At 36.5% G+C, this 21,438-nt stretch overlaps 2 protein-coding genes across 3 annotated transcripts; one reads left to right on the top strand and one right to left on the bottom strand.

Annotated features, from left to right (window-relative positions):
- Positions 1 to 2,454: 2,454 nt before the first annotated feature.
- Positions 2,455 to 7,580, top strand: dre4 (SPT16 homolog, facilitates chromatin remodeling subunit dre4). 2 transcript variants are annotated; one of them, XM_067787377.1, is made up of 10 exons: positions 2,455 to 2,593; positions 2,664 to 2,796; positions 2,956 to 3,219; positions 3,276 to 3,575; positions 3,652 to 4,829; positions 4,956 to 5,822; positions 5,898 to 6,163; positions 6,237 to 6,390; positions 6,735 to 6,845; positions 7,047 to 7,580. In XM_067787377.1, exons 2-10 carry the CDS (start codon positions 2,728 to 2,730, stop codon positions 7,222 to 7,224), a joined length of 3,387 nt encoding a protein of 1,128 aa, XP_067643478.1. In that variant the 5' UTR covers positions 2,455 to 2,593; positions 2,664 to 2,727; the 3' UTR covers positions 7,225 to 7,580. The 2 variants fall into 2 exon arrangements, with proteins under 2 accessions (XP_067643478.1, XP_067643479.1); XM_067787378.1 differs by lacking the exon at positions 6,735 to 6,845 and having other exon boundaries at positions 2,468 to 2,796.
- A 3,959-nt stretch (positions 7,581 to 11,539) lies between these two features.
- LOC137254366 (uncharacterized) lies at positions 11,540 to 21,065 on the bottom strand. The gene is made up of 3 exons (XM_067792008.1): positions 20,996 to 21,065; positions 13,287 to 13,448; positions 11,540 to 13,095 (listed from the first exon to the last, which is right to left on the bottom strand). The coding sequence occupies exons 2-3, from the start codon at positions 13,348 to 13,350 to the stop codon at positions 11,540 to 11,542; spliced, it is 1,620 nt and encodes a 539-aa protein (XP_067648109.1). The 5' UTR covers positions 13,351 to 13,448; positions 20,996 to 21,065.
- Between the last annotated feature and the right edge of the window lie 373 nt (positions 21,066 to 21,438).

Here is a 21,438-nt window from a genome sequence, read left to right as displayed (position 1 = left end):
TAATTTTGTTAATTACTTGTCTTTAGTTTGGCAACGCTGCCTTTAATAAATCTACTTTTTCAAAAATAGATATCGCTGATTAGCCTTTCGCCGTATGAGTTAAATGAAAAACAGCGGCGACATCTGCCTATCACATTTCACGTGTGCGAAAATATCACGACATCTTCTTCTCAAGTCTCCCAATGATCCAGAGCATTCCCGTTAGAATTGAGCGTGAGCCTGAGCTGTAAAACTCACTGGATGACGGCAAACAAATTGATCCATATGGGCCACATTGTTGTTGCATTTGCTTGTTGAATTTCTATCCGTATCTGGATCACGTTTCATTGGAACACGAGGATTGTGTTTAAAATCTCTCCGCGCAGTAATTATGCACAATGAGTATAAATATTACCCACAAATCACACACAGAAGATTGTGCATTCACGGGTTCAAAATTGCTTCGTTCTGCGTATCTACGTCACACTTGACTGCTTGAGCGAATGAAAGAAAGAGAAAAAAACAAGAGCTAAAGGAAAATGACGCAAAAATTGCCCATAAAAAACAGCTGATCTTTTGTTTACATGCGCAATGCGCAATCTTGTGTTTGTGATTTGAGCATGAATATTACCAAAAGTCAGTTGTTTGGTCAGCTTTCATGTATTCAGGAGCAATTAGAGTTGTGCTTTTTCGTTCATTTTAGAGATTCGGTTCTTTCGTTCTTTTTTTGAAGAACGAGCAAGTTGTTCTTTTTGTTTATCTGTTCCTTTTTTTTCAAACAAATTTGTTCCCTGCTGTTTACACCCAAGAAAAAAGTCAACAAGTATAGATGGGGGTGTGTATGCAGCAATGCTTTTTGTAGGTATATTTAAAAGTGTTATGAATAAATAAGTTAATATATATATGTATGTATAATTAACTTCAAAAAAAGTTACAAATTTCGGAAAATCCAGGAAATTGAAAGAGTACAGACACAAATTGTAAATATGAACTGAGTTTGATAAATGTAATAATTAGTTTTTTACAAAAGATATTTTTCATAAATAGTCCACACATATCTTTTTGTAGCAGTGCCACACATACTTTAGTGTAAGTGGCATCATCGACATCCGTGTTCGCTGTGAAATTCTACGTACATATGTATGAATTTACAATGTTCGAGAACGAGAAGAGAGAAAGAACAAATAGAACCGAAATCGAAGATCTAGTTCACTTGAGAGACCCGGTGAATTTAACAAGTTCAGAACGAAACGACCCAACTCTAGGAGCAATTCACACCTAGCGCCCTGCAAAAACGCTCTCGTCATTCCACGTCATTTGACTAGTCATTTTACGGTCATAGGTTATATTCATAGTCACATTTGCATGGGCGTGATTAGGTTTTGTGACCAAATTTTTTGTAGGGCGGCAGCAGCAATGCGCAGCGCGGCTATGAGTGAGGCAGTGCTGCTGATATATTTTTTGTGCACGCATCTCTAGTCGTGTTGCGTCAAACTTTGACAGCGCAATAAGATACAATGACACGCCTTGTTGCTTTCTTCGCTTTGAAACTAGAAAAAAAGAAAGAGATCACTAAGCAGTTCTCAAGATATTTCTACTACTATTTTCGAAAGATGTTTAGGATGCGGCTCCTATTTCCATCAAAAAAAAAAAAAAAATAACGCAAAATATATCTTGACCGTTGACTTTAGAGCCGCATATGGAACTTCAGGCCCAAACACATTCGACTTTTGCATCGCTTTTGATCTTTTACATAATGTCAAAACTGGCTTTTAATAGAAAGATGTTGTATAACAATGTATATTACCGAGACTTCAGAAACTTCAGTTTTCCATGTGTTGTTACTGCACTATTAACATTTTTTAAAAGCCATTAAACAATATAAAATTGTTATGTGCAATTGCTTTGTTTAAAAACTATTTCTTATTTGCATCCCAAAATAATGTAGGCCGCTCACCGTCCCGTCTAATTTGGCATATTCATTTTATCGACTGGCAGAGCCTTGACAAACCAACCTAATATAAACGCACGCAAGTCATTTTCTGTCAAAAATGTCTCATGCACATACAACTTGTATGAGAGCAACCGAAATTGAATTCGCTGCGTGAAACCCTAACTCGATTTCCAATTTTTGTTCTGCGTGACATTTAGATCTGACTTTTACTGCCAGCTGACGTTTAATTTTTATACAGTTATGACAGCTCAGTTACGCACGCACGCATGCTTATTTCGGTTGGGGCAAAAACCGCCGGTTGTTTGTGTGCGCTAAACAAACGCATTGCGGTTTTATTAAGTTGGCTTGTGACAGTTTAACTTGCTGTCAGTTTTTTGTTTTGCTTGTATTTCATAAAAACATGTTACCCGAACGCCATGATATAGAATGTGTTTTCGTCGTTAGATTGATGTGATTGAAAAATGGTATTGATGAGTTTGGAAAGTGCGCTTCAATGCAACATTGACTTGAGGCGAATTCAAACTTCACGCGCTGTGTTCTTTCAACAAATTTTTTGGCAGACGCAAATTGTCTCAAAGAATTTTTTGCACAGTTTTTAACCGGCATTTTTCATATTATTATCTTGCCAAAAAAGTGCTACATCTAAGAAAAACGTGTTGTGTATGTTGGAAATAAATCATTGTTAAAAGCATATTTTCACAATTTACGAGGGCTTGTCAATTTTTTGTAGCTACATCAAGCACATACGTGTTGTTTAGCACTCACCGACGCTGTAGGAACTAGCAGCTGCAGATATGTCTAATTACGCGCTGGATAAGGATACTTTTTTGCGTAGAATCAAGCGATTATATTCAGAATGGCGGGTGAGTAATAACCCTAATGTAAAATGGTAATCTAAAGGTAATCTTTGCGATTCACACAAAATGCATGCACGTGTGTATGTGTGCAATTAGTGCTGGGCGCGCGGCGTGCACAATTGAAAGATGACAAAATTGAACAAATTAATATTTTTTATGGTGCAGGAACCAGCAATCGCGCATGATGATACTTTGAAAAGAATTGACTGCATTATGTGTGTAGTCGGTGTGGATGAGGACATAGTTTACTCCAAGTCGCGTGCTCTGGAAATATGGCTGTTAGGTTATGAACTCACTGATACCATCTCAATATTTGCTAAGGATGCGGTATATTTTTTGGCAAGCAAGAAAAAGATTGAATTCCTTAAACAAATTGAAAATTGCAAGGAGGAAGGAGTACCCGATATAAAACTGATGCTCCGCGATAGGGTAAGGAGTATGATCCCCGATAAGATTATTTGTTCAAATATTTGTATTTTTTCTAGAACGATAAAGACAAAGCAAATTTTGATAAACTAAAAGAAGCAATGAAATCATCAAATAAAGGCAAAGTATTAGGCGTTTTCGCCAAAGATGTTTCAACCAGTGAATTCTGCGATGCATGGAAAGCTGCTCTAAAAGGAGAAAGCTTTGAAAATTTGGACGTTGGTGCTGCGCTGGCTTATATAATGTGTCCTAAAGATGAGCCAGAAATTAATAATATACGCAAAGCATCTTTAGTATCTGTAGATTTGTTTAACAAATATTTGAAGGATGAAATAATGGATATCATTGATTCGGATAAGGTATAGCAACTGATTTTATTATAAATGAAATAAATTAGTTATTTATATCACAACTAACATATCTTGGATTGTACAGAAAATCAAACATTCAAAATTATCCGAGGGTGTCGAATCGGCACTTACAGACAAGAAATATGTATCCGGCGTTGATACCTCCGTTTTGGAGATGTGCTACACTCCAATAATACAATCAGGCGGCACTTATAGCTTGAAGTTTTCCGCTCTAAGCGATAAAAACTATTTACACTTCGGTGCAATTGTTTGTTCACTTGGAGCACGATACAAATTCTACTGTTCGAATATATCACGCACATTTTTGGTAAATCCCACCGAACCCATGCAGGACAACTATAACTTTCTTGTCAATGTACAAGAAGAAATCCTAAAATTATTGAAACCTGGGGCCAAATTAAATGAAATTTATAACTCCACTGTAGAATATATAAAAAAAGAGAAACCGAAATTGTACGATAACTTTACTAAAACATTTGGCTTTGCTATGGGTATAGAATTCCGTGAGAATTCCATTGTCATCGGACCCAAATGCCAAGCAGAAGTCAAAAAGAATATGGTATTCAATGTAAATGTGGGCATAGCGAATCTTACCAATTCAGATGCTTCTGAAAAAGAAGGTAAAACATATGCACTATTTATAGGCGACACTGTTCTAGTTGGTGATACATCGCCCGCCAGTATAATGACACCATCAAAAAAGAAAATTAAAAATGTTGGCATATTCATTAAAGATGATAGTGAGGAAGAGGATGGTGATGAAAAGGAGGAGGTGAAAGAAGATAAAGGCACTGAAATTTTGGGTCGTAGCAAACGCAATGCTGTACTTGAAAATAAGTTACGTACAGAAACAAATACCGAAGAGAAGCGTAAACAACATCAAAAAGAGTTAGCACAATTATTAAATGAGAAAGCGAAGGAGCGTCTAGCAAAACAGGGTGAATCGAAAGAGGTGGAGAAAGTACGCAAGAATACTGTTTCATATAAGTCAATGAGTCAAATGCCACGTGAACAAGAAGTAAAGGAATTAAAGTTGTATGTCGATAAGAAGTATGAAACTGTAATATTGCCAATATTTGGCATACCAGTACCGTTCCATATTTCGACAATCAAGAATATTTCACAATCCGTAGAGGGCGAATACACATATCTGCGTATTAATTTCTTTCATCCGGGTGCTACCATGGGACGTAATGAAGGTGGTCTATATCCGCAGCCAGAAGCGACTTTTCTGAAAGAAGTGTGAGTAGTTGAAAAATTTATGTTTGCTATCTAACTTATATATCAGCTAATTTATATAAAGGAGCTTATTGAGACCATCAAATAACTTCTTTTTTTTTTTAATAAATTGTTTGATCTATCTGACAGCACTTATCGTTCCTCGAATGTAAAAGGCCACGGTGAAGTTACAGCACCCTCATCCAATTTAAATAACACTTTCCGTCTCATCAAAGAAGTGCAAAAACGTTTTAAGACACGTGAAGCTGAAGAACGTGAAAAGGAGGATCTCGTCAAACAAGATACTCTCGTTTTATCGCAGAACAAAGGTAATCCAAAACTTAAGGACTTGTATATACGTCCAAACATAGTCACCAAACGTATGACTGGCAGCTTGGAGGCGCATACAAATGGGTTTCGGTACGTCTCCGTACGCGGAGATAAAGTTGATATCCTTTACAACAATATCAAGAGCGCGTTCTTTCAACCTTGTGATGGTGAAATGATTATTCTATTGCATTTCCATCTCAAACATGCCATAATGTTTGGAAAGAAAAAGCACGTTGATGTACAATTCTATACTGAGGTGGGTGAAATTACTACAGATTTGGGTAAACATCAACATATGCATGATCGTGATGACTTGGCCGCTGAGCAAGCTGAACGTGAGCTACGTCACAAATTAAAAACAGCCTTTAAAAGTTTTTGTGAGAAAGTAGAGTCAATGACTAAGCAACAGGTAGAATTTGATACACCATTTCGTGAGTTGGGTTTCCCTGGTGCACCCTTCCGCAGCACAGTTACATTGCAACCAACTTCAGGCAGTTTGGTTAATTTAACTGAGTGGCCGCCATTTGTTATAACGCTTGATGATGTAGAGTTGGTTCATTTCGAACGTGTACAATTTCACCTACGTAATTTCGATATGATTTTCGTATTCAAAGACTATCATAAAAAGGTGGCAATGGTAAATGCCATACCTATGAATATGTTGGATCACGTAAAGGAGTGGTTGAAGTATGTACAAATGAGTTTATGTAAGATTTTGTAAATTTAAATTTTATAAATTTCTTTGCTCATCCGTCTTTAAAGCTCATGCGACATACGCTACTCTGAAGGCATACAATCTTTGAACTGGGTAAAAATTATGAAAACTATTACCGATGATCCCGAAGGATTCTTTGAACAGGGTGGTTGGACATTCTTAGATGCGGACTCTGGTAGTGAAGATGAAAAGGAGGAAGAAGAATCAGAGGAAGATGAGGCTTATGAGCCTACTGATATCGAATCGGATGAAGAGTCTGAGGAAGATTCTGAATATTCGGAGGCATCTGAAGATGAGAGCGACGATAGCGAAGGTTCGTTCCTAGAGAATAAAGATTCTTAATTTCTTTTTGCAAAAATTTATTTCTTTTTTTTTTTTTTTTGCAGAACTTGGTTCCGATGAGGAGTCGGGTAAAGATTGGTCAGATCTGGAGCGTGAAGCTGCTGAAGAAGATCGCAATCAGGAATATACCGCCGATGACAAAACAAATGGGAAGAGTTATGATTCAAAGAAGCACAATTCGAAGAGCTCGAAGCACAGGTGGGTTCAATGTTTGGAGAAAACTTGTAAGTTATGTATAATGGATTGTTCAACATTTTATGGGTCTTTGTATATGGTTGAGATGATGGAAAAGGCGTGTGTTCATATTATTCAAATTCTTTTACTGTTTTTTTTGGTGTGGGTTTTTAAGTGCTTTATATATACACATATATATATATATATATATTCAAAGTTTATGAACAATGTTTTTTTTTGCTATTCTCTTACTCTGTTTTATGGTTTTTATGCTTCATAAGTTCATCATCAATATTTTCTAATTATAAAAAAAGTGTTTCTAAAAAACATCCATTTTATATTTTACAAAACCTAATACTCAACTGTAGTCGCAGAGATCGTGAAGAGCAGCTTCGCAAAGATAAAAAGAAAACCACTGCCTCAACATCAAATTCGTCACATTCAAAATCTTCGAAACATGCCAGTTCGAGCGGGCATAGGTTTGTTATTCAATTAATATAAAAAAAAACACTCCAAATCTCTTAACTCACGAATTGGCATACCCAAAAAGACAGACATCAAAAAAGAATCACACATGCATACATTAAAATTTATTTCCATTTTTTGAAGCACCACAGAAACATTGTATTTAAACTTTGTTAACACTTGATTCTAATAAATATTTATTTTCCCTCAAACAGCTCGAAGGACAAACATCATGACAAGAGTCGCGATAAGCATAATTCCTCGTCATCATCGCACAAGGACAAAAGTAAGGACCATAAAAGTAGTAATCATCATAGTAGCAGCAGTAGTCATAAACGTTCGCGTGATGATAGCCAAGATCATAGCCACAAATCGAAGAAATCCCGTCATTAAACAATAACAACATTTATATACACAATAACATACACGGCCCAGAATATTCCATAACATGTTGCAGCAGTTGCAGGATCAATTAAGAGAAATGAAAAACATGCTCACACCACATCTTAATGTTTATTTAGCTGTCCGCTAATGTTTCCATGTTTTTTGTTTGTATTAAAAAATTAGAGAAACAACATCCAGTTTTATTTCAGATTATTCTATGTTTAATTAAAAATAAAAAACAGATATTGGAATTTATAACTTATCTTACACATTAAAATTAAGTTCGAATTAAAAACAAAAATTCCGTTTGTAAGCTTTTTGCAATTTGTTATAATAAAGCTCTTCGTCAAGTGACGACGGTTCGTTTCGAATATTACTTGTCCATTTGTGCGAAAATCTATAAAGCATGCCTGAGACTCAGCCGTATTGCACTTTCGATCAAGCCAAAGAGACATATCGAAAGATAGGAGGGATTCGCGTGCAAAGCCGAATGACTCGGATGTGATCATCAGAAATAATCTGCACTTGCAAAACCTCACTAGTTCTCAGCACGAATAGGGAAAAATCCGTGGCGAAAGCTTCCCACACTATAACCACGTATGTGGGTTGCGGCAAAAGCGTTGAGGATAGAACCAGAAAGGCAATAACTGCAATCTGCGGTTCTAGAGCGGACGTGGGAAATATGTGGGAAATAAAGCTCAACATAATGCCCTGGTTGTGCGCCGCGGTCGGTTTACGGTCGGCTACAGCATTGTCTGCATGTTTACAAGATAACGGTGTAGATGTTGCGGCATTCGTGTACTGATAAATTCCAATTTTTGCCTTGAAGGGTGATGCATGATGGCACTTTATATCAAATTATGGATTAGTCTGCAAGTAAGCACCTATATATCATTAACGGTTAAGGCGCTACCTGGGTTAATCGGTTTTCGACAACTACTGTCGATATGTATGTATATATCTTGAAGCCAAATGACAAAGATTTTGTTTTTGCAATATATAGGTACCCCTATGTAGAATAAGGCACAATGTGAAATAAAGTGCCATCATTAACCCTTCAAGGCATAAATGAGAATTCATAGGTACACAAATGACCCAGCACCTAAATTGTCCCATATCTCTTGAACCAAGCAAGATTTTATAGTTTTATTTTGCATTAAATAGCCACATAATTTAAGATTAATCCACAATTTGTTCCAAAGTTCTATTAATAGCGGTTCAATCGCTACGTCAGATATACGGTTTATCGCCAACTTCTAATGACAACCGATTATTGTGTAAATCCCTTGAACCAAGCGAAATTCGAACATTTTTTTTTATTTCGTTATTTAACTACATACCTTTAGATTGAAGCACAATTTCATTCAAGTTTCTACCATTAACTGTTAAGGCGCTAGGTGCATTAATCGGGTTTTCGATAACTACTGTCCCTCTCTTGAACCAAGTCACATGGAACCCTGAGCCAAATTGCGCTTAATCTATATATAGTAAACCTCTATAAAAAGCAAAAAAAAAGTTAAGAAAATCTTGCTCGGTTGAAGAGTTATAAGGCAATTTAGGTGCGAGGTCATTTGTGTACCGATAAATTCACATTTGCCCTGAAGGATTAATGAAAAGTTCATGTTATATTGTGGATTAATCTGCAAGTGGGTACCTATATATTGCAAAAACGAAAACTTTGTCATTTGGCTTGGTTCAAGAGAGGGACAGTAGTTATCGAAAACCCGATTAATGCACTTAGTGCCTTAACTGTTAACGGTAGAACCTTGAAACAAGTTGTGCCTCAATCTACAAGTAGCTAGCTACATAATGCAACAAAAATAATTTTGAAATTTTGCTTGATTTAGACATACACGAAAATAAGTTAGTAGACAGCATTGATCTATCAACCGATAAATCGGACGTAGAAAGTGAACTGTTAATGATTTAGTCTTGAGCCCGATTGTAAAATAATCTACAAGTAGGTGTCTATATGAATGCAAAACAATAGTTTCGAAAATATTGCTTGGTTAAAGAGATATAGGGAAATTTAGGTGCTGGGTCATTTGTATATTGGTAAGTTCCCATTTTCATCTTGAAGGGTTAATGATGAAACCTTATGTCAATTTTTCTCTTAATTTACAGTTAGAAAGCTAATATAATACAAAAAAAAAGCTTAAAAAATCGTGCTTCATACAAGTTATATAGGGCAATTTAGGTACTGGGTCCTTTGTGTACCGATAAACTCGCATTTTCGCCTTGAAGGGTTAATGAAGGAACTTTATATCTAATTGTGAATTTATCTAGAGGTGAGTACTTTTACATTGCAAACACAAACACTTTGCCATTTGCTTTGGTTCAATAGATATACACGGATCAACAGTAGCTATAGATAAGCTGATTAATCCCCTTAACGCCTAAAGGGCCAATTAATGGTGACTTATGACCATATAACCATAACCAGATAAAACAGCTGATCGAAGCTACCTTATGGAAATCAATGTAATCGATTAATGGTGCCATACCATAACGCTAACGCCATAACCATATCATAGCCAACCAATTGGTTTTGGTTTCTCGCCATATCCATAACCTAAAAATATTTGAGTTGGTGAATTTAATAACTTTTTGTAGATTTTGTTCAATGTGTTGGATACGTTATGACTAAGGGACTTATTTTTTGTGGATTATGTTTGTAATTTTTTGCGTTTTCTTAATTTTTATGAAATTTTCACGATTTTTAAGTTAAGGCACCATCAATCGATCACATTGGGGATGGTTATGGATATGGGTATGGTTACGACTATGGCGTTAGGGTTAAGGAAATTTAATTAGCCCTTTAACCGTTAACGGTAATACATTGAATCAAGTTTTGGCTCAATTTTCAAGTAGGTAGCTACATAATGCGACAAAAACAATTTTGAAATTTTGCTTAGTGTAGGAGATATACACAATAATCGGTTTTAGTCGACAGTAGTTGTCGATAAACCGGATAACTCACGTAGCGCTTGAACCGGTAATGATAAAACCTTGAAACAAGTTGTGCACCAATCTAAAAGTTGTTGGCTATATGAATAAGAATTTACAAAATCTTGCGTGTTTCATGAGATATAGTGCAATTTAGGTGCTGGGTCATTTGTGTATCAAGATTCCTATTTAAGCCTTGTTTTTAATTATAAGCTGGTCAAAGAAAGCATGGCTTAAAATATTTTTTCTTTATATTTGGTAAATTGGTGCTCGTTTCTAGACTTCTTTCTGAGATTTGGAACCGAGTTTGGATTATTTTGCTATCGTTCTAGGGCTTTTTGGAATGGAATATCATCCCCATTGAACTCGTTATCGCTTCTCCTCGAGCCGAGGTTTGTTTAGTATGCATGCGGCTTTTAACTATTTTGTTCCTTTACAAACTTGTTTGAGTTCCTGAATGCCGTAATCCCGTTTTTATAGGAGACCATCATAGGGTTGCGTTCACCACTATAACCTGGCTACTTTTTAGCATTTTGACAGGGTGTTTAATATGGCGGCGCATAGGGCCGCCTATCTTCAGCGGGTGATAGAAAGAGCAAAGAGGATAAATATAATAAGAGCCGTCACTCGTTATTTTTTAGGCATTTACTCGGTGCAAACTATGAGGTAGTCGCTACTTTTTTTTTGGGCGAGATGTTTATAAATGTCTTCTATACATTTTCATGTGGTATTTGTGTTTATTTTTCCGACTGTATTTAATTAATTATTTAATTCTCTTTCCAAAAAACACGTTTGAATAAAATGACAACACCGCATGGATAAATGGAAGGCAATTCAAAAATGTCCCCCATAAAACAAAAGTAGCGACTACCTCACAGTTTACATCGAGTAAACGCCTAAAAAATAACGAGTGACGGCTCTTATTATATTTATCCTCCTTGTTTTGATTTCTATGCAGAAGATATCACACTTAGTTTGATTCACAATGTCAATGATATTTCACTTATCAAGTTTTATTGTAAGAGGAAATGGGGAAACACTTTTTTTAAACGGCCGGTGCCACGTGTTAAGTAGAAAAGTATTTTATCTGAAATGAAATGTACAATTGAAGCTCACGCTGAGTATATAATGCTCGGTTACAACCGAACTTAGACACATTTACTTGTTAAAATGTTCTGTCTGGTACCATGACTTTGATGAAAATGTCAGTGGCCCCGGCAAAATTCAAGTGGCTTACGTCAAAGCAAATTGAAATACCTCTATTTTTGAATCAAGTGGTATACTGTATACTGTGTGTTAAACAATGCGAATTCGAAATTTATGTACTGTTTTTTCTTTATTATCAATTTTTACTCTAAAACCTTACATACAACGTATCTCAATTACGCTTTCCACTCGCATTACGTACTACACTACTCGAGCCACAAGCGCCGCTGCCTCTGAAACTCGTATCCAAACTATGACGCTTCACATCGAACATATTGCGAGTCTTATTGATGGGAAAACGCATTTTGTTACGCAACCATGTGGTAAAGGCACGCTCATTATCCTGCATCTTACGCATCTCTGCATCGTTGACCTTCAACGCTTGTTGTAATACGTAACGTTGTTTACGTTGTAGATGCTCCTCGCGCAACTCGAGCTGCTGACGGCTCAAACCATACTCGGATAGATAACCAGTATATTTGGGAAGTTTTTCAGGTTGTTCCAACTGACGACGATATTCACAACATGTGCGATAGTTAAATTTTAAATCGGTCACTTCCGGTGGTGGGATGTGAGGTCGTAAACGAGCTCCACTAGTACCACTTTGCGCCACCTTATTGTCAGCATACGCTGTGCCAATAGCATTTAGCGTCCCTGGCTTACGACGGAAATTGAAACGTTTACTTAAAGGTGAGAACAGATGCCGCGTTTTGTTTGAAGATTTCAGACGTCCACTGCCGCTTAAGCGTTTTTGCTCGTAATCATCGGATAAATACGATGCAACAATTATTGATAGATCATCATCACCTGCATCATCGCCATAATCGTCTGTATTGTTTACATCATTGCTGGTGTTAACGGATGCGAGTTCTTCATCCTCATTGACCATGAGTTTGTCATTAACTTCATTGTTAGTATATGTATCCGGATCAATATCGTCCACATCGAGATCACTATTGTCGATATTTATATCGAATGTGGCAGCACTGCAACACTCTTCCTCCCCATCGGAGGTCATCAAATTAACTAAACTTTTATTATCGCGCTCCGCTTCGTCTACGTCACCTTCAATCAACTCTGGAGGATCCTCTTCCGCACAATCAAAAGTTGGTAGTTTATACATGCGACGTGCGCTATTTGTCTGCGTCTCGGCCTTTGTTTGGTCACTCTCCATATCCATAACAATAATTTCTTCACAAATCTCTTCTACAATATCATCTTCCGCAATAGGTTCAGCATCCTTTGTATGTTCGCTTGCACTTTTCGTCATGGTTACTTGTATATCTGATATTTCCACTATTGGTGTCTGTGCCCCTTCTGGCGACGTTAGCTCAGTTGTTGTACGAGTTTGTGCGTTGCTTTGATCTGCCGTCTCAGCATCTGTTGTCTCCACGATTGCATTCGTTTCCTCAATTATAGTTTCATAGGCGCAAATAGTTGTCAGTTTGCGGTCGAGCTCTTTAGCTTCTGCTACCGCTTCTTCGAACTCACGCGTTAGTTTTAACGCCTCCAAACTCGAGTTTTCTGGTTCATAATTTTCTAAATTTGGCGCAAAAGTAACTTTGCGCGTTGCACTTGCAGTATCCGCATCTGCGCCTGCGTCGATAGCAATGTATATAGCTTTCGAGTTGGCGATCTTTTCGTTGACATTCGTGGTTTCTTCGAATAGCACCGTATTTGCTTCCTTGATTTTCTCCACGATGTTGTACTCGTTAACGGGTTTTAGAACTAACAAATAAAATTTGTTGTAGAAACGTTGTAAATTATTTTGTAATAGTCGCATTCACACACCAAGCTCTTTACTCAAGGAACCGTTAAACAAACTCTTACTTATTTTTAAATTACCCCTAAGATTTCCCAAATGCCCTCCTAAAGTATTGAGCTCAGTATGCCAACATTTAATATATAAACACACTTACAGTAAACCTCAAAATCTTCGTCTGATTCATTGGATTCGTTTTCACGGGGAGTTAGTTCTGCCATAACGGCCACTTTCGCAAAGGTATTAAAATTTAATGGATCCTTCAACAACTTTTAGCCGCTATGTCCTTTTTTTGTCCAATGTTTGACAGTAAAAGTGACTGAAATAAGTTCAATATTTATTTTAAGGTACAGAAATATATATAAAGTCCTAGATTAGGGTGGATTAAAAAGTTTGAAAGTTCGTTTTATTTAAATTGATTGAAAAGGTAGGAAACTCATATGGATAAAGGGATACATTAACTCATTTACAATGGACAGGAGGGGAATGTATTCCGTAAATAACTCTATGTGATGTTGTCACAAATTCCAGTTGTTAGACCACCATCTTTCAAACCCAGCTGCAGTGTAAGCCTGTAACTGTAAAATAAAGGTAGGGGATTCAATATTTATTCGAAGAGCTCAGCGGAAAGTGATGCTTTGAGCTTAAAGGCACCGAGTCATTATTGGAATCTAAATTAACTGTCACACTGAGAGCGACGAACAGAACCTTAAGAATGCGATAAGGCAGTAGCATTAAAAGAGCCTGAGAAATAGCAATCTTTTCTTGAGCCGATAGGTCTTAGATGGCCTAAGCAAGAGCTAGGCTGGCACAGCCATTTGCAATGTGAGGATATCTTCAAAAAAAGCTGCTGATGCCAGGCGAAAGGGCACTTCGCTGGACAGAGACTTCAAGCTTATCCCGAATCGGTATTTACAGGCATTGGTATTTTCCTTTGAAGGACTCCAGTCATTTTAGTTACATACATACCCTCAAATCTTAAGCCTTTAAAGCGTTTCTGTGGTTGTCAGTTCTTACCCGAGGTTTGTTAGTTAGTTTTTTATTGGTAGAGGTTTTAATATGGCGCGTCCCAAGTCCGGCGTACTATCCAAGTACGGAATTAGGAAATAATTGCATATTTATATAACGCGTTGCTTGACTCAAGAAAGACGCCCGCTTGCGGTCGCACGTCGTTGGTGAATAGTAAGACCGGAGTGAAGTAGGGTTGCTTGCACTTTTACCGACTCTCATGTATGCATATTATACAAGGTCGGAAAAAAAGTTGTAAAAGGAGACCGCCCCTAAATTTGAAGTTTATGTTAGGAGATCTTAAGAACAACTTTTTTTATTATGTTGATCCTCGCAAATACAGCAGAATTTTTTTAATTTTTTATTTAAATTGTCTATTTTCAAATTTCATGTGTCTTGACAAGCTCTAACAACCGATACCGAGAAGTTTTTGTTTTATTATCGTTAGCGAATTACTATCGTTGGTTTCTTAAAGGCTTTTTATGGACGTGTTACAGATGTGTCATCGATTTTAGGTGTGTTGCATATTTATCGGTACATATCTGTTTTATTAAAAAGAGGTGAGTCGTCTTTAACAAATTGATAACACGCCGGTAGCAAATCGGTAGCACTTCGTTAAGATAATATATTTAAAACTTTTTCATAATAAATAATAGATCGATAACTTTTCGATAACAACTCGATAGCCTTTCGATGATAAATCGAAAAAATTTAGATTACAAAATGATAACTTTTCGGTAGCAAATCGATAACATGCCGATAGCAAATTTTTAGCACAAAGATAAAAACTCATTGATAATCACTTGGTTAAAAAATAGATAATACGTCCATACCTCTACGATAACACACCTATAACAAACTTTTCATTTCCTATTCTCCTTTCGTTATATTTTTCCCACTTTATAGTACAGTGTAGTGACTACACTTACGCTTACATGCTGTGTTCCCACTAACACTTTTTTTAATTGAGACTTGTCAGTCTAATCTACATATCGTCAGCATATATTCAATACCCTCCATAAGAAATTTTAACGAAAATCAGTTTTTAATGCGAAAATTATCTCTTGTTTGAAGAATGCCGTACGTTAGAATTTTATTCAAAAATGCACTATCTCAAAATTTGTTTCCAAAACTCCCTACATGCGCATAAGTTAAATGCATTTTGTAATAAGAGGGAGTTAATGGAAAACATTCTGAGATGAAGCGTTCTTCAATCTAACTCTAATATAGGGCGGTTTTGTGACAAATCCTGAATTGGGAAATTTTTGAAAAATATTTCGAGATAGCATGATTATGAACAGGCAGCCGATATGGGGTGATACGATACTCAGCAGCCGCAATGAACTGACAAAAACAAAAATAAAAGAAAATGGCTTATTGTCTTAGAACTTTATATTCCTACCTTGATTTTGACAGAAGAGTTAAGCTTTTGTGCGCTCCTGCTACACAGGGAGTATTCACCTTTTTATTCTGAAATTTCGGAAAGCTCTTTTCCGTTAAGTATTCATGGAAGCATTCCGGATAAAGCCTTAATTTAGAATATTCGGAATACGTTCATTTGATACTACCTCGCGAGGTCCGAATATGCATAATATTTCAAATATAAACCGATTCTCCAAATTCTTAAATGGAGACGAATGTTCCGAACATAAGGAATTAATAAAACTTTTAATACGTGCCCACAAATATCGAGCGAAGTGCCAAACGGCGCGTATTGACATCGATAACAATAATTCGAAGGCGGAAATAAAAGTTTTAGCTCGTTCAAAAGATATTGAGGAAAAATCCGAAAAATTACCCCGGGTTGCGTTGGCGGCCTTCAGCCGAGCTTATAAAAAAATTACACTGGCCGGTCCATCAATGATGTGGGATCAAAATTTAAATGCGTGCAAAATCCCTTTGTACACAAACTCTTTTTCAGTGCACAAAAAAATTACAAAAACCACATGAAAATTGCCAACTTCAACTGCAAATATCTCCGGACAGAGATACAATTTTTCTTTTCCGCCCTAGGATTATTGTTGTCGAGGTCACCTCTCTCGATAGTTTTGGACGCGTATTAGCAGTAGACTCCTGTTCTAGACTTTTACCTGAATAAGCTAACATGCCCAATGAGTACATTTGATTATGGCATCTCCATTATTTACTAATGACATTTTTACATGAATTGATTTAATAGTCTAGGTTTTGAAGTTGAACGATGAATTTTGAATTGGTTTAGGTTTCGTATGTTCATAGTTTTACGAAAGTGCACGATCCCTTGGTATCCTCACTTTTCATAAAATTACCTATTTTCAATGTTCAGCAATACTAATGGACCGAGGCATAGTTAATAAATTCATCATAAAATAAAAATAATTGTTCTAAGGAATTATGCAGTTCAGTACTTATCCGGTATTTGTAAACTGATTGCTTCCTATTTCTACTACTAATATTTTTCGAAATTTCGAAAAGAAACAACACAGTTAACGGATGTCAATTCGATTTGGGAGCAAAATGGCTGCAATTGTGAAAAAATGTGTCTGTCGAGCAAACCTCTTGTGATTGAATCATGGTTCGAATGGTGTTAATTCTTGTTTTAAATATTTCTCTAACAGCAATGAAGTTATTTTTCATATTTTTTCAAAAGCAAACTTCTTTACATACAGAATACATACAGTTTTATACCCAACTGTACGCATGCATAGGTTTTATAGTTTGAATCGAATAACGTTGGTGTGTAATGGTGTAAAGGGGAAGGTGGAGATAAACATAACCTTCAGCTATTCAATATTATAAGTGTTGAAAAAAAATTTTGATTAAACCATTTTTGTCGGTCCGTTCATAAGTCATTAACGTTGTTGCTAATACCGACTGAAGAACCAATATCATGGCCTTCATTATGAGATCAAGCCTAGTAGCTACAATTATAAGGCGTCATATTCAGAAAATAACTCAACTTCAACTATATATTCATTAAACTAATATTTTGTGTATACTGCAAAATCCTCTGTCAACAATATTTTTTATAAAAATAGTTTTCAGTCGAATAGCAAACAGCTATATATGACTTTTACACTAAATTAATCTGAGCTTAGAACAAAATAAAATAATTTAAAAAAAAAACTTTAAGTTAAACGGTTTTATTGAAAACAATACTTCGACAGCACGAAGAGGAGCTGCCTATATGCCGCTATGTCTGAATTTGGTTTCCCCGCAAAACTTATACGGCTGTGCAAAATGACGTTGAGCAACACCATCAGCTCAGCCAGAATTGGGAAGGACTTCTCCGAGCCGTTCGAAACTATACGAGGTTTCAGACAGGGTGACCCCCTATCGTGCGATTTCTTTAATTTGATGCTGGAGAAAATTATACTAGCTACAGAACTTAACCGCACTGGAACAATATACTATAAAAGCGTGCAATTACTGGCATATGCTGATGACTTTGATATCATCGGCCTAAACACCCGCGCTGTTAGTTCTGCTTACTCCAAACTGGAAAAAGAAGCGGTAAAGATGGGTTTGATGGTGAATGAGGACAACACGAAGTACCTGCTGTCATATAGCAAAGAGTTAGCGCATACGCGCCTTGGAAACCACGCTACTGTTGGCAGCCATAATTTCGAAATAGTAAAAGACTTCGTTTATTTGGGAACCAGCATCAACACTAGCAACAACATCAGCTCTGAAATCCAGCGAAGAATCAATCTTGCCAATAAATGCTACTTTGGACTAGGTAGGCAATTGAAAAGTAAAGTCCTCTCTCGGCGAACGAAAATCATACTCTACAAGTCACTTATCGTACCCGTCCTGCTATATGGGGCAGAAGCATGGACCATGACAACAGCAGATGAAGCGGCTTTGGGAGTGTTCGAGAGAAAAGTTCTTCGAAAGATTTATGGACCTCTACGCGTTGGCGATGGCGAGTACCGAAGAAGATTTAACGATGAGCTGTACGAGCTATACGCAGACATCAACATAGTCCAGCGAATTAAAACGCAGCGGCTGCGATGGCTAGGCCATGTTATGCGAATGAATTATGATGCTCCGGCCAAGAAAGTGTTTCTATCGGAACCCGCCTATGGAAGCAGAGGTAGAGGGCGGCCAGCACTCCGTTGGAAGGACCAGGTAGAAAACGATTTAAACTCACTTGGTGTGACCAATTGGCGCCGGTTGGCGGAGCGAAGGAGCGACTGGCGCGCGTTGTTGGACGGCCATAACCGTTTAGACGGTTAAGCGCCAATTAAGTAAGTAAGTAATACTAAAAGCTAGAAAATAATTAGGTAAGTCTTAGGTACTAGTCATCACACTCCTCATCAATATAGGACGTTGATCAGTCAATTAAATAAAAGCGTTGGACGCGTCAAATTTCTATTGATAGTTATAAGTAAGACCAACTGAACCTTAATAACGTTATGCTACGCCTCACATTTTTAGAAATTTAACACGTCCATCGCTTTTATTTAATTGTCTGATCAACGCTCTAGATTCATGAGGAGTGTGATGACTAGTACCTAGGACCTACCTAATTATTTTCTAGTTTCTAGTATTATTATTACTTAATGTATGTATTGTTTTCAATAAAACCGTTTAACTAAAAAACTTTTTTTAATTATTTTATTTTCAAGTTTTTAGTCTTTATTTAGTTGCCTATTATTTCTCATTCTATTAAGTCCATTTGGTGACTTATTGTTACAAGGACTCTTTCCTGACAATTTGTTACAATCTAGACCCTCAATACATAATCCTTCAAAAGACTCTACTCTACTCGGCGCCACGTATGCTTGTCTTTCCTCGAACTCCAAAATATTTTGATGTCACTTCTACCGGACTATATGGAATATTTGTTCCAAATGTGAATCGGACCACAAATACGTTTTTTTTTAATATCTCGATCCTTGCGCCACCTGCGGGCGATTTTTTTCATATGTTGCTTTCTATTCTTGTATGTAATATGTGTTCCAAATATGAGCCTAATCGGACCACAAATACGATTTTTTGAAATATTTCGATCCATGCGGCACCCATCGGAGTTTTTCATATTATTGCATTGTCGTCGGGTTCTGAACTATGTTCCAAGTTTTAAGCTTGTAGCTTATCGGGAAGTTACTTAAATTTTAATTACAAAATTCGTTCACAACGGCCGTTTAAAAAACTGATTTGAAGGCTTAACGGAACTTATTGTCGCCGATTAGGTTATTTCATGTTATGAGTAATTTACAAAATAGCTATCGAAACGGGTTTTTCTCTCTTTTGAAAAACTGTGTTTTTGCTGATAGCGGGTATTGAATATAAGCCGACGATATATATTTGGTGTATCTGAAAATATTAGCTGTTTCTTTTTACATCTATATACATATACGCTCAAACTTGATATGGACTGCTAAGCGTTAAACTTTATCTACACTTCTGAAATTGCTGCACAGGAAATTAGTAATCCTAAATTATAATACGCATTATACTCAGATGCAACTGAAATGTGTGTCTATGTTTTACCTCTACACTACCTCTATAAATGGCGTGTGTCCACTATTCACCGCAACCGATTCAGCTATAGGTTATACTAATAAGAGGGAGCTTTGTAGAGTCGTTCATTCGCCACAAAGTGGGACGGCTGCGACAGGAATTCACCATACGTTTTGCCCCTGCTTCGTTTTCACCATCAGGATTAAAAAAGTTATAAGCCTGGGCATTCGCGCAATTTTAGTGATGTAAATTGCATGGCGCCAGCGAATTTTTGACGCTACTAGATGAGTTTTCACTGAGAGCTTTTCATGGCAGAAATACACCCGGAGCACTTGCCAAACACTGCCGAGGGACGACCCCGCTTAGAAAAATTTTCTTCTAATCGAAAAACTTTATTTCTAAAATTTTGATATTGCTTTGCCCGGGATGTGAATAGTAGTATTGCTAAAGTGCTGCTTAGTTGATGGAATGTCGTTAATTTCCTAGCGATGATCAATAGATTGTCAGCATTTCGTTCGCGAAATTGCCACATCTGCTCAAATTTTGCTGAAGAACATTATGCGCTGTAATAAAAAGTAACACTGCTGCAGCTGGAAAACACCCTATATCGAGCAAATAAGAAACAAATAGACAAATTAACTTTTATTACAAATCGCTTGGCTGAGATTTTCAATTGTTGATTTAACTTAAGCTGTTATGTCAATATTTTTCAGCCACCTTATTTTCAAATATGTAATTTTTCCAAAGGCAAAATAAATTACAGAGTTATACAGCCTTAAAAAATCAGACGGACAGCATAGCAAAAGGTATGGTGAATTCCTCTTACAGCCGTCCTACAATTTCCACAAAGTTTTAGAACTCTACAATGCACCATCTTATATTATGTCTCCGCTTTTCGGTACAACCCATTCTGTAGCTAGTTATTTAACCACTGCCACTAGATGGGTTTCCTAAACATTATCTAAGTGAGGATAAGCGTTTTTTTTTACCCGCAAACGTAGACGCATATACGTGTAATAAAAAACACGGCTAATATAAAACACAGCTTCTGTCAATTATTGACCTTCTTTCAATTACTAAGTTTTAACTTTTCTTTAGCTTCAAATTTCTTTTTACAAGTTCTTTTCTTGCCACTTTTACTAGCAAATTATTTCATTTCGCGTTCAATGGCTAACTAAAAACAACTACGCATTTTCAAACTTTCGTACAAAAGCAACATTTTTATCGCTGAAGTACCAACTACACCCAACCGCTAGAATTTATTGTGCACCAAAAATTGTTTTATTCTTTAATTGGACAACTTGTTCTTAGACGTAATATGTGCAACCATTTGCAGTAATAGTTAGTTTTTTGTATTTTTGTTTTTTGCTATTATAGTGCAAAGCAATTTTATTTGTTTGAAATTCAAACCTTAGTTGCACAATTGGAATGCTCCAACTATTTTGTATCGATATTTATAGGAATTTTCGTAACTTTCGAGTACTTTTATTATGTGAGAGAGGTTAATGAATGTAACCAAAATAAAATTCTGTTATTTTTTCTGTAACGTATACGCCATGTTGTTCTGGGTAACTGAAGAAGAGAGTAAATATTTTGTTTGATCAATATGAAGTAAAAGTAATATAGGGAACGCACATTTTTTTGGAGGGAAATATGCTAATTTGGCAATAAAGTTTATTATCTTATTTTGTTTATAAAAATTTTCCGTTGTAGCAGTATTAGCATGGTTGTCATGTAGCAGTAAGGCCACGTGACTGTGATTTTACCCAGTTAACGGGTAATATTTTATTTTAAAGGCTAGATTTTGCAATCTGACGGAGTTTACGGATCTGGCAATCGAATAGGATGGATAT

This window comes from Eurosta solidaginis, chromosome 5 (genome assembly GCF_040869045.1).
Source record: "Eurosta solidaginis isolate ZX-2024a chromosome 5, ASM4086904v1, whole genome shotgun sequence".
NCBI classification, from domain to species: domain Eukaryota; kingdom Metazoa; phylum Arthropoda; class Insecta; order Diptera; family Tephritidae; genus Eurosta; species Eurosta solidaginis.
The sequence above is the reverse complement of the archived record's forward strand: the minus strand, read 5'-3'. Positions and strand labels throughout refer to the sequence as shown.

What these genes read in the sequence shown, in the direction of transcription:
- dre4 (XM_067787377.1), top strand. Translation starts at nt 2,728, where the DNA reads ATGTCTAATTACGCGCTGGATAAGGATACTTTTTTGCGTAGAATCAAG. An exon ending in AACTGATGCTCCGCGATAGG is followed by an intron (nt 3,220 to 3,275) that starts GTAAGGAGTATG and finishes TATTTTTTCTAG; the next exon opens with AACGATAAAGACAAAGCAAA. An exon ending in ATATCATTGATTCGGATAAG is followed by an intron (nt 3,576 to 3,651) that starts GTATAGCAACTG and finishes TGGATTGTACAG; the next exon opens with AAAATCAAACATTCAAAATT.
- LOC137254366 (XM_067792008.1), bottom strand. Translation starts at nt 13,350, where the DNA reads ATGGCAGAACTAACTCCCCGTGAAAACGAATCCAATGAATCAGACGAA. An exon ending in CGAAGATTTTGAGGTTTACT is followed by an intron (nt 13,096 to 13,286) that starts GTAAGTGTGTTT and finishes TTTATTTGTTAG; the next exon opens with TTCTAAAACCCGTTAACGAG.